This window comes from Pangasianodon hypophthalmus, chromosome 18, assembly GCF_027358585.1.
Source record: "Pangasianodon hypophthalmus isolate fPanHyp1 chromosome 18, fPanHyp1.pri, whole genome shotgun sequence".
NCBI classification, from domain to species: domain Eukaryota; kingdom Metazoa; phylum Chordata; class Actinopteri; order Siluriformes; family Pangasiidae; genus Pangasianodon; species Pangasianodon hypophthalmus.
The window spans coordinates 19117232-19129935 of record NC_069727.1 but is presented as its reverse complement, the minus strand read 5'-3'; the positions used below and the strand labels follow the sequence as shown (position 1 = coordinate 19129935).

At 39.6% G+C, this 12704-nt stretch overlaps 2 protein-coding genes across 6 annotated transcripts in view; one reads left to right on the top strand and one right to left on the bottom strand.

Annotated features, from left to right (window-relative positions):
* ppfibp1a (PPFIA binding protein 1a) overlaps window positions 1-994 on the top strand; it is a 36290-nt gene extending 35296 nt beyond the window's left edge. For all 5 annotated transcript variants that reach the window (XM_026922869.3, XM_053241810.1, XM_053241809.1 and 2 more), the window contains exon 25: window positions 27-994. In XM_026922869.3, coding sequence (XP_026778670.1) covers window positions 27-107 — 81 coding nt within the window. In that variant the 3' untranslated portion in view covers window positions 108-994. The remainder of the gene's footprint in view (window positions 1-26) is intronic.
* Window positions 995-2044: 1050 nt separating this feature from the next.
* Window positions 2045-12629, bottom strand: LOC113531873 (NADH-cytochrome b5 reductase 3). The gene is made up of 9 exons (XM_026922825.3): window positions 12458-12629; window positions 11971-12096; window positions 11808-11880; window positions 10255-10361; window positions 8730-8859; window positions 8418-8501; window positions 3868-3953; window positions 3657-3756; window positions 2045-3027 (listed from the first exon to the last, which is right to left on the bottom strand). The coding sequence occupies exons 1-9, from the start codon at window positions 12476-12478 to the stop codon at window positions 2855-2857; spliced, it is 900 nt and encodes a 299-aa protein (XP_026778626.1). The 5' UTR covers window positions 12479-12629; the 3' UTR covers window positions 2045-2854.
* Window positions 12630-12704: the final 75 nt, after the last annotated feature.

Sequence of the window (12704 nt, the reverse complement as noted above, 5' to 3'; positions counted from 1 at the left end):
GATTGGATTTTTTTTTTGTTATGTAGAGCATGCTGAAAGAGGACGAGCTCTTCAGGGAGATACCATCTCACTCTCCTGATGCCACATACACTGACTCCAGCACATGAGCATAAGCCTGTGTTAGCAGATCCTGGAGAACCAAACGTGTTCCTTTACTGTGATTTTTATCACAAACAGCTCCACATAGCACCACCTGTGAAGATCATTTACACATTTCCAGCTCCGTAGGCCTACGATGGTATTACTTTCCTGTCTGACAATCAAAAGCAATCAGCAACAGTGGAATGTGTTATTTATTCTTCTTTTTACTGTCTACAGCATGATGTGTTTGTGTTCATGAAAAAGCATACCAAAGTCTGCAGATGGTGACCAAAAATATTTTGGATCTTGTTTTAGTTAGATTACATCCTTATTCTTATAATCAGTTTTGATGTATACATAGATTCCTGCATATATTTGCATGTGTCACTCTGTACTGAATTTAGACACTTACTGCCTGGCAGGTACATTGGGAGTATTGAGTAATAATATTCTTATTTGAAGCATTTAGTCTGCACATCACTGGATATTTATTCCTTAACCAAAAATGTCCATGTGTTGTGTGCGGTTTTATGAATTGAAGTCAATAAAATTCTGTGAATCTTCATCTGTTACATGCAGTACTTATGTATTGTTTTTTAGACCCATACAAAATTCATAACAGCTACTCCAGTTGTGAGAATTTTTTATTTTATTTTTTTTACAGTTTTAAAATCCAACAGTTTTTTATATTTATTGTGATGTAATAATTCATATTATATTAATAGCATATTCCATAATTCAACAGATCAGCTTAGTCCAGTTAGGGGTGCAGTTAAAGATGACTATGAATTGTAATTGGTTGGTACATATTTTGTTTTTATAATGTTTAAATACAGCAACTATTTTAAACACTTAGATTTGTCTGAAGCAAATTTAATAAATTGCCAAAATTAAAAATTACTAAGAGACACAACTTGAGATGTTTATGCGGCCCAGTTTAAGAACGACTGCTATAATATCAGTGTCAAATGTCAAGTTTGTGCCTTTTTTTTTTTTTCACTAAATCAGAAGTTGGCAAAGTTTCTGTAGTCAGGGATCTCTTAAATTCACATACCACCATCTGATCACAGTAGTTTTAAAATTCCAACTATTCAAATTTTTATTTATGTTCACTCACTGCTTTATTAGGAACACTTTGTAATTTAATGCTCACCACAAACATCAGAATTGGGAAAATGTGCTCTCAGTGATTTTGACTGTGGCATGGTTGTTGGTATTAGACAGGCTGGTTTGAGTATTTCAGAAACTGTTGATCGCCTGGGATTTTACACATAACAGTCTCTAGAATTTACACAGAAAAAAAAACATCCAGTAAGTGGCAGTTCTGTGGGTGAAAACGGCTTGTTGATGAGAGCGGCCAGACTGTTCAAAGCTGACATGAAATCTATGGTAACTCAAATAACCACTCTTTACAACCGTGATGAGCAGAAAAGCATCTCTGAACCTTGAGGTGGATGGGTTACAACAACGGAAGACTACAAGTTTCACTCCTTGGAAACAGACCAGACGACTAATAAAGTAGCCAATGAGTGTATTCATCCTCATGTTTATTTATTAGTGCCATTAAAACTTTATTTCGTTTTATTCCCAAAAAAGCGACATTGTGTCAAAATGTAGATTAACATTTTGTATTGCTATGAAGTTTTACTAAGTAGATTGAAGCTGTCAACTTGAGCTTAAACCCCTTCAATTGACCAGTAAATTAAGTGTCTTTATATCATCAGCTTCTTACTATCTAGAAGCTAGAAATAAAAATAAATATCGAGAGAAGTGTTCAGAATGGGGAATGCAAACTTTTTACTATTTTTCCATACAAAATCTGACCATTTTTATCATTTGCCATAATGAAGGAACATCTGTGAACCTAATACACAATGTTTTGTTGGTGTAAATTAAGTTTCTTTGTTGCTCTCTAATTCTAATAACTCTCAAACAGACCCTGAAAGACTGAAGAAGGAAAATCTTCTCATTAATAGATGCAATCCTTTATTGGTCAAACTCAAGGCAGTACAATATGACGCTATATAGAACGCAAGCTTCGTTATAGCAGGTGACGTCTTTAAAATTTTTGCTGGATTACTGCGTAGATCTCCAATTGCTGCAGTTTAGCAGTTTAAATGATACAAAGATACAGCTTTTAATTGAAAACAAGCTACTATATTGAACTGATTAAAGCTAGCAATAACTGATAACTTTTGCTAGGACATTCCATGCCACTTGTACAATTTTAATATTTTAATAATTATTTTAAAGTGATCTTTATTTTCAATGTCACTTTGAACACATTAAATCCAATGTACTGTACTGTGTTCTACAGTAAGGTGCTTGGTATTAAGGCACTTAAAAAAAAAAAAAAAAAAAAAAAAGATTTTTTTAAAAACCCACACATTAAATGACAAATTCAGAAAACTTAAAGAAAAAAATCTTACTCTTCAAAATTATGCATTTCAATTTTTGGCATATTTAACAAATATCACAAAGTATGTGCCAGAATAAGTAAAATAATTCATCAATGTTCTGGTTGCAGTTTTTTTTCTACATTAATCCTATACTCAAGAATTAAACGTGACAAAACAACACATACAGACTTAAAGTCTACTTAAGTGCAAATACCAAAATGCAAACAATTGCAAGGGCTAATAGTTGCATATCGAAACACACGTGTACTTGGAGACACTATGCTGATGGTGAAAGCTTTGCTGGCGAGGCTTTTTCAGCACCGGAGCCGCTTGACTAGGTGTCAGGATTAGTGTGGTTTTGCGCATTTTTTTTCCTAGAAGACAAAGCGCCTGCTGGGGGAATGACCCACTTTGTCCAGGTTGGGGTTGCAGGCAAACTGGATCATGGGTGGAGGACCACACATGAGGATAAGCGTGTCTTCAGCAGGGGGAGGAAGGTGGTTCCGCACCATCTGCTCATTGATGAACCCCTGGCTGTACTCCCAGCCTGTCACATGAATGACAAGAACAGTGGTTGCTGATTCATCCAGTCAAATTATCCCTGTTTATACCACAGTGCTGTTATATTCTTGATTCTGATTGGTTAGAAAGTATTGATTCAATTGTATAACAGCAGCTCTGGCAGTAATCCCAGCTGCAATTTAAATGCATTATATAAAATGTTTTATATTAATGTGCTCTTTGCAATAATGTTATCATTTCTATAGTAACAGATCATTCTCAGGGACTTACATCACAGATGTGCCACGTAATCTACATCTAATAATAAACAGCTATTTAACAAGGAAAAACATATACACATTGAAATGGTGTTTTCTGTAAGACATTGATTTAACATTTAGGGAAGGAGTTTCTAGTGTCAGTGCTTTGTAACAATCAGTAAGTTCTCCTCCATGGGATCTTCAGGACAAATGACATTTTGCTTTCTGGTTTCTTGGTAACATAAGCTAAATTTTTTTGTCCTATTAACTAAAGCACACTTTTTTTTTTTTTTTTAACATATGTCTAAACCGATGGGTTACAACTAAAACTTATCACAAGACACTCTAGCAACATTATCTCATTTTAACACAGTGTCAAGTACCACATATGGAAGACAAACTAGGCTCTACTTACCTTCAGGAACCTTGTCAAGGGTGTACCACAGCTTGAATCGGTCTGAGTAATTGGCCTTTATTTCCTCCAGCTCTGTACGCAGTAGGATGTCTTTTTCTGACTGTTTGAGCGAGAAACAAAAGTGTTTTTCTACTGTTTTAGGCATTCTATTACTTGCAGTCTATTTATTAATAGGAAATTGTAATTCTGTCAAAAACAGGCAGTGACTTACCTGGTTAGCAAAGAGCAAGTAACAAATGGTCTTGTCTTTTGGATCCTTTATTATTGCCCGAATGATCTGCAGCATGGGAGTGATACCTGTAGAGATACAAGCACAAGCTTAGAAAACCAAATACGAAATGTGTTTGCATAAGGAAATGCATGCATATTGTTTTGTGTATAGGTTTATACATCGATCGGCCATAACATTAAAACCAAGGTTCAAGGCTCTTTATTTGTCACATACATATTACATACATGTGATGTAATGTGAAATGTTTTTCCTTAGTGCCTCGTCCCACAGTGAACAACAATGAACTAGATATACACTTCAATTCAATTCAATTCATTTTTATTTGTATAGCGCTTTTTACAAAGGTCATTGTCTCAAAGCAGCTTTACACAAACAAAAGTAAAGTGAAGTGTGTGTGTGTGCCGTCTCTGATGAGCAAGCAGGGCGACGGTGGCAAGGAAAAACTCCCTGAGATGGTGATAGGAAGAAACCTTGAGAGGAACCAGGCTCAACAGAGAACCCATCCTCATATGGGTTTACACTGTAGTGTGCGTGTGTGTGAGCACAATGTGTGTTGGTGTAGTCCATGGAAAACAGCTGAAGCGTTTTCGTGGCAGTATGAAGCATTGCCAGTGGACAGGTCCAGAGTGAAGGGGGGGAGGTCTGGATCACCGGCAGCTCAGGAGTGTAGCTCGGCAGAAGGAGAAGGAAAGTGGTTAGGTACACTCACAGTCACCGTGTGGAGATAAAACTCAACATCCACGAGTCCCCCAGATCTACTCCTTCGATAAAAACACTAGTCGCTAAATGCTAGGTTAAATAAATAAGTCTTCAACCTCGACTTAAACACTGAGACCGTGTCTGCTTCACGTACATTAACTGGGAGACTATTCCATAATTTTGGGGCTTGGTAAGAGAAAGCTCTGCCCCCTGCCGTGGTTTTGGCAACGCGTGGTACTGATAGACAGCCTGCATCCTTAGAGCGAAGTAGGCGCGGCGGAACGTAAGGTACTAACATATCGCTTAAATACTGCGGAGCGAGACCGTTTAATGCTTTATAGGTTAGGAGTAATATTTTAAAATCGATGCGGAATCTTACTGGGAGCCAGTGTAATGTAGATAAGACTGGCGTGATATGCTCATACTTCCTAGTCCTAGTCAGGACCCTCGCTGCTGCGTTCTGAACTATCTGAAGCTTATTTATGCATCTAGATGAGCATCCAGATAGTAAAGCATTACAGTAATCTAATCTGGACGTGATAAATGCATGGACTAGTGTTTCAGCATCACTTAGCGAAAGTATATTTCTAATCTTAGCAATATTTCTGAGGTGGAAAAATGCTAACCTGCTTACATTATCTACATGCGCCTCAAATGAGAGATTAGAGTCTATAATCACACCGAGATCTTTTACTGTTAGACTACTTGAAACAGAGAGACCATCTAAAGTAACAGTGTGATCTCTAAACTTACTTCTAGCGGCTTGTGGTCCCAGTACCAGAACCTCTGTTTTTTCTGGGTTTAGCAGGAGAAAGTTGCTTAGCATCCAGTCTCTTATGTCTATCGCACATGCCTCAACTTTCTTTAACTGGCTATTCTCATCTGGCCTAGCTGAGACGTATAACTGTGTGTCATCAGCATAACAATGGAAGCTAATATTATGTTTACGGATTATGTTACCTAAAGGGAGCATGTATAACGTGATATACACATACATTATAAAAACAGAATATAATAAAAACAGAATATAATAAAATCTAGCAGACTATATGATAAAGAAGGTTTAGCAATCTTTAGAGGAATGTAATGTAGAATATGAATATACATATATAGAATATGTTTTAAAAAAAACAAATATACAGAGCTGTATATGTGCATTTGCACTATGAGGAAACAATTATTTCCTCATAATGCAGCTGTTTCGGTATAGACTTAAAAAAAAAAAAAAAAGGAAAAAAAAGCAAATATACAGAGTTGTAGAGTGTATAGAGTTTTTATGGAGTGTGCAAAAAATTGTTTTTCCATAGTGCAAACTGTTTGTGTATGTGTGTCTGTGTGTGAGGTAGAAATATGCAGACTTCTCAAGTGTCGTCATTCAGTAGCCAGATTGCCTGAGGGAAGAAATTCCTCCTGAGTCTCTCTGTGCTGGTCCTCAGGATCCGGTAGCGCTTCCCTGATGGACAGCGCCTTTTGGTCCTTGGCTGCGGTGCCTCCAAACCAGGTGGTGATGCTCTCGGTGAGAAGACTCTCCATAGCCCCAGTGTAGAAAGCCTTCAGCACCCTGTGAGAGACCTTGCACCTGGCCAGGTATCACAGATAGTAGAGACGCTGGTGTGCCCTTGTCACCAAGCTATTTGTGTGTGTTGTCCATGAGAGGTCTTCTGTGAGATGGACCCCAAGGTATTTATAGCTGCTCACCCTCTTGAATGTGGCCCCGTTGATCAACAGGGGGGCTGTAGTTCCTCACCTGCTTCTTCCCGTATTCAGTAATCATCTCCTTAGTCTTGGTGACATTCAGGGAAAGATTGTTATTTTTACACCATGTGGAGAGGATATTCACTATCTCTAAGAAGGCCTTCTCGTCGTTGTTGGTGATGAAGCCTACCACCACTGTGTCAGTGTCGAACCTCACCAGCTTGTTGGAGCTGTGTGTGGCCGTGCAGTCACTGGTGTAGCAGGAGTACAGCAGGGGGCTAAGAACGCAGCCCTGAGGGGCTCCAGTGCTGAGGGTGAGCATGGAGGATGTGTGGTTTCCCATCCTGACCACCTGGGGGCATCCAGTCAGGAAGTCCAGAATCCAGTGGCAGATGGAGGAGTTGAGAGGTGAGAGGTGAGAGGTGAATCTGAGAAACTGAGAGTTGAAGTGAAACACTGATCATCACGTTGTAATTAAGCAGCTAGTGAACTGTCAGTTCTCGAAGTTGTGGATGCTTTGGAAGCAGGAAAATTGGGCAAGCGTAAGGATCTGAGGGACTTTGACAAGGGCCAAATTGCGATGGCTAGACAACTGGATCAGAGCATCTCCAAAACAGCAGGTCTTGTGGGGTGTTCCCAGTATGCAGTGGTTAGTACCTACCAAAAGTGGTTCAAGGAAGGACAACCGGTGAACCGGCGACTGGGTCATGGGCTCCAAGGCTCACTGATGTGTGTGTGGAGTGAAGGCCCGTCTGGTCCGATCCCACAGAAGAGCTACTGTAGCACAAATTGCTGAAAAGGTTAATGCTGGCTCTGGTAGAAAAGTGTCAGAACACACAGTGCATCTCAGCTTGCTGCATATGGGGCTGCGTAGCTGCAGACCGGTCAGAGAGCCCATGCTGACCCCTGCCCACTGCTGAAAGCTCCTACAATGGGCACGTGAGCATCAGAACTGGACCATGGAGCAATGGAAGAAGGTGGCCTGGTCTGATGAATCACTTTTACTTTTAAATCATGTGGACAGCCGGGTGCGTGTTCATCACTTACCTGGGGAAGAGATGGTACCAGGATGCACTATGGGAAGAAGGCAAGCCGGCAGAGGCAGTGTGATGCTCTGGGCAATGTTCTGCAGGGAAACCTTGGGTCCTGGCTTTCATGTGGATGTTACTTTAACACGCACCACCTACCTAAACATTGTTGCAGACCAGGTACACGCCTTCATGGCAACAGCATTCCCTAATGGAAGTGACCATCTTTCAGCAGGATAATGCACCATGCCTCACTGAAAAAATTGTTCAGGAATGGTTTGAGGAACATGACAAAGAGTTAAAGGAAGAAGGTGTTGACTTGGCCTTTAATATTAGGCAGGTGGTTTTGATGTTATGGCAGATCGATGTATTAATGTGCTCATTCCAATATGTTAGCGTTTCTAATACGTTAGATTTAGGCTTATCAAGTGTCAAGTCAAGTCAAGTGGAGTTTATTGTCATTTCAGCCATATACAAGTACATAGTGAAACAAAACAACGTTTCTCCAGGACCAAGGTGCTACATAAGAAACACAGAACTACAAGGGACTACATAAATTATACAACGAAGTGCACAAGTGCAAACATGTGCAGACAGCACAAAACAGCACAAAACAGTACAAGACAGTACAGTGACTACTGGGACAGACAATGAGCACAGTAAGTCCCAGTGCAGCGCCGACCAGCACACAGTTCTGTTTAAAGTGAACCTAGTGACAATAGTGCAAATAGTACAAGAGTACAAAACCAGGGAGCGACTGTTATAATGTAAGTGGTAACAGGAACTAACTTGTTTCACGGGCACTTAATGTAACTACAAATTGATAAAATGTATGACATGCCATTTTTAATTATATGAAATTGCCAAATTGCTGTGGTATTACAAGAAATAAAACAGTTAGAGGTGTGCTGTTACAGGAAAAGAATTAACACTCAGTTGTTGTGGTTCCTGTCATGTTTTATTTCCTGTATTTTCCTGTCATATTTTATTTCTTACACAGCATACACTATTATAATGACAATAAAAAGTTTGTTTTATATAGTGCCTTACTCAAACCCAGGGGTGATTTAATAGAAATAATTTAGAAAAATAAAAAACAAAGATTACCTGTTCCTCCAGCAATCATTCCCAGATGTTTTGCAGTCTTAACCTCTGGGGGTGACTTCTTCTCAGGTTTGATTTCAAATACTCCTAAAGTGTGAATCATTCAGTAATCATTATTTTACAACAACAACAAAACAGACATTAAAGAATTCATTCAGCTCCTACACTAACAAGATGGCAGATACACACCTGTAATGTTGTGTACTACTATATTTAATTGACCATTTAATAATGCTCTAACCCTAATCCCATAATACACATCATCCTAATTCAGAGACATGTCCAGACTGTGCAATGCAGAGAGTAACTGCTCGCCTTGGCCTTTGTAAATCAGCAGTCCACTCGGCCCTCTGAAGTCAATTGTGTCACCAATGCGAAGACTGTCCAGGTACTGAGACATCTTTCCACCTTCAGGAAACTTTGGATGAGTGTTTTTGTAGTATATCTAAAACACACACGAAAGAACACTGTAGTATGTTACAGAACATGGTTATTTTTAAATAAGTACAGTTCTGACAGATCTCTGTATCCGAAAGATGTTCATTAAAAATGTTTACGGATGCTTTTTTTCTGTAGATCTTGTTCATTTACTTTGCAACAGGTTAAGCCACATATCCAAGTTTGTGTTTTCTCACTCCCAGGCACTCCCCAAGGCTACACAGAAACTGTGGCAGGACACTGGAGATTTCAACACACAAACTTAACTTTAAGGGAGAGAAACAAATAGGCTGGTGAAGGAACGGCTGCTGTAATGCAACAGGAACTAATTCACTTCTCAGACATTCCACAACATTAAACGGAACTATACATTAGGGGTATAACGCAATGCCACTGCCTATCTGTTCAGTGCTCCAATATCCATATCTGTTTTCTGATTTAAACCCAAAGTGGGCATGGCCTGAACTGGAAGTGTGTTTAATTGCAGTTTTGTTATATTTAATTGACCATTTATTGATGAGCTACCCTGCTTTAATGAGTCTAATCCTGTATTACACATAATCCTACTCCAGACTGTGCACTGCTGTGAAGAACTGCTTTTTTTTGTTTGTTTTTTTCTAGTGACTTAAATATAAAACCTACCACTATGTCCCCAGAAACACTGAAAAAATGCTGGAATAAACCCAGAAGTAGAAATGCCAGTGCTGTCAGCATAGTTTGTGAATTCTCCTTAATCAGTTCTCCTCACCTCATCACTCATTCATAACTGAGGGCTGCACAAGAATGCTATTAATTGAGATGTGTGTGGGACTGCAGTTGTTATTTTAGTTTGTACCTTCCTGTGATATTTTTGAATAAATTTATTTGGTTCCTTTTCCCCAAATATAAACTAGTAGCCTAATTTATACAAGGCAGTTACTAAGGTTCATGTTCAATAACTTAGTCTTTATTTCAGCCTCATATCTGACCACACGCTCATGCTCACATTAAAGGACAAAAATCTACTGCTTGTGCAACTTTTTTGTTTTGTTTTGTGTGTTGTCCACAAGATCCCAGTCCTGATATACGCCTATCAACCACATACTCTGTGAACCTTTATGGCATGATTTTAAACAAACAAATAAATAAATAAATAAAACACTGTCACATATATCATGTATTATGACAATACCATGATAAATTATTTTTCCTATTGCCCACCCCATCACCTCAAAATCATCCACCCTGTGCTCATTCCTTAAGGCTTTAGAGCTGAAAAGTTCCTCATAACATCCTTGCACCAACCACAACCTCAAATACATTTTATTAATACCAGCTTTAGTAATCTGATCTATGAGCTGGGCTTGTTCCAGCTAAAATGGCTAAAAACCATACATTTTAGGTATATTTTAAGAAAACACACCTTGACCACCAGGTCCACAAAACCTTTATCGTCATCACTTGACACCGGAGTGTAGGGCCTCACCACCACATTACCATCTATTCTAGCAGACAGGTATATGTGTTGACCTGGGAACATAGAGGAATGAATATATATGATTATATATGTATAATATGTAGAATATGTAGAATATATATATATATATTATATATATACACACACACACACACACACACACAGTATATACACCGATCAGCCATAACATTAAAACCACTGACAGATGAAGTGAATAACAATGACATTGACACCTGTCAAGGGGTGGGATATATTAGGCAGCAAGTAAACAATCAGTTCTTGAAGTTGATGTGTTGGAAGCAGGAAAAATGGGCAAGCGTAAGGATCTGAGTGACTTTGACAAGGGCCAAATTGTGATGGCTAAACGACTGGATCACAGCATCTCCAAAACAGCAGGTCTTGTGGGGTGTTCCCGGTATGCAGTGGTTAGTACCTACCAAAAGTGGTTCAAAGAAGGACAACCAGTGAACCGGTGACAGGGTCATGGGCTCCCAAAGCTCACTGATGCGTGTGTGGAGTGAAGGCTAGCCCGTCTGGTCCAATCCCACAGAAAAGCTACTGTAGCACAAACAGCTGAAAAAGTTAATGCTGGCCATGATAGAAAGGTGTCAGACACACAGTGCATCGCAGCTTGCTGCTTATGGGGCTGCGTAGCTGCAGACCGGTCAGACCTGGACAAACAAGTCTGATCCATGGAGGCCCCACCTCACAACTTACAGGACTTAAAGGATCTGCTGCTAATATCTTGGTGCCAGATACCACAGCACACCTTCAGAGGTCTTGTGGAGTCCATGCCTTGACGGGTCAGAGCTGTTTTGGTGGCACAATGAGGAACTACACAATATTAGGCAGGTGGTTTTAACGTTATGGCTGATCGGTGTATATATATTGTTGAGCAGTATTGGATAAGGTTTGGTGTGTTCTCCCAAATGATCCACTGATGTATTTTATGCCATGAAGGCATTATGTTGGACCACCTAAGTTTGGATAACCTGAAGATTGCATTTCCCAAAACAGCTGGAACATCTCAGAACTTCTACCTAAGAACGTCTACCTAACAACTGCTGCTGTAATCATAAACATAATTCTGTGCTGTAATGAATTATAATCACACTATCCGGTGTCACCCAGAAGAGGATGAGTCCCCGTTTGGGTCTGATTCATCTCAATGTTTCTCTCTCATGTTGTCTCATGGAATCTTTGCTTGCCAATGCCACATCTGGCTTGCTCACTAGGGATCTAAATATACAAATAGATACTGTAAATCTGCTTTGTGACGTCTACTATTATAAGCCTTATACAAATAATATTAAACTGAATTAACAGAAGCTTACAGAGTCATCTCGGTTACTAAGTCGATGTCTGCCAACACGCAGAGCTCTGATATCAGTATCGTATATAAACAGAAAGAGGAAGTGGGTTTGATGTACCATAGTGGGCAAGTATACTGTATGGCACGTATGATCAAATTACATTAATGAAAAATATACTGAACTTACCAACAGGAAGTCCCAACACATGGTCTGGAGACTTCAGGGCAAAGCGAAACTTTCTTGTATCATGACTAATAATCTAAAAATAAAGCAAGTATCAGCTGGAAGTGTTGGTCATGTTGATATTCCACACTGTTAAAGGGTTCATTTCACAGGGCTTAACACTCACCTCCTTATCTATGAGGCGCAGGGGATATTTCTCATTGGGATCCTCCAGGGTAATGGCAAGTTTCCTCTTGAAACCCAGAAGCCTCATGATCAGGTCAATGATGTTTTCAAAGCCACCGCGAATGAGCTGCAGACATTAGGTCAAAATTAAACTGTTGCAAAACAGCTGCACTAAATAGCTGCACTAAGGCCTGGAATCTTAACATAACTGACTGCAGAAACATGCACATGAAAGCCAAGCTGCAAATAACGAGATCATCAGCATGGCCACAACTTCAGTGCTTTCAGTTTCTACATGAACTCTACACACTGTGCAGTAAACAGTCGATCTAGCTATGCTGTTTAATTAAACAGTGAGAAGGTAATTTAAACAGATTGCACATACAGAAGCACATACAAAAACTTTCTAACTAGCGAGAAAAGAAGGCTAGCGAGCTATCCAGGCTAACTAACGTTACATTACACACATTCAGTAAGATCATACATACACCAATGACATAAGACAGCATCTTGTCTCGTAGTCGATATGTGTGATATTGATATTAATATTGCGTTATATTAACACTTCTGCCTGACTGACGCACTATTACAATGCAACTATCAAGCCAAATGTCTACTGCTCCACCCTCCTCTGTGCATCCGGGTTCGCCTGATAAGCCACGCCCACCACACGCTTTAAGCGCGAGGCTTACAGCCAATCATGTGTTATCAATGGCAGGCCTGGGCGGGCATGTC

What these genes read in the sequence shown, in the direction of transcription:
- LOC113531873 (XM_026922825.3), bottom strand. Translation starts at nt 12,478, where the DNA reads ATGCTGTCTTATGTCATTGGT. An exon ending in TGCGCCTCATAGATAAGGAG is followed by an intron (nt 11,881 to 11,970) that starts GTGAGTGTTAAG and finishes CTTTATTTTTAG; the next exon opens with ATTATTAGTCATGATACAAG. An exon ending in CCTTGACAAGGTTCCTGAAG is followed by an intron (nt 3,028 to 3,656) that starts GTAAGTAGAGCC and finishes TTCATGTGACAG; the next exon opens with GCTGGGAGTACAGCCAGGGG.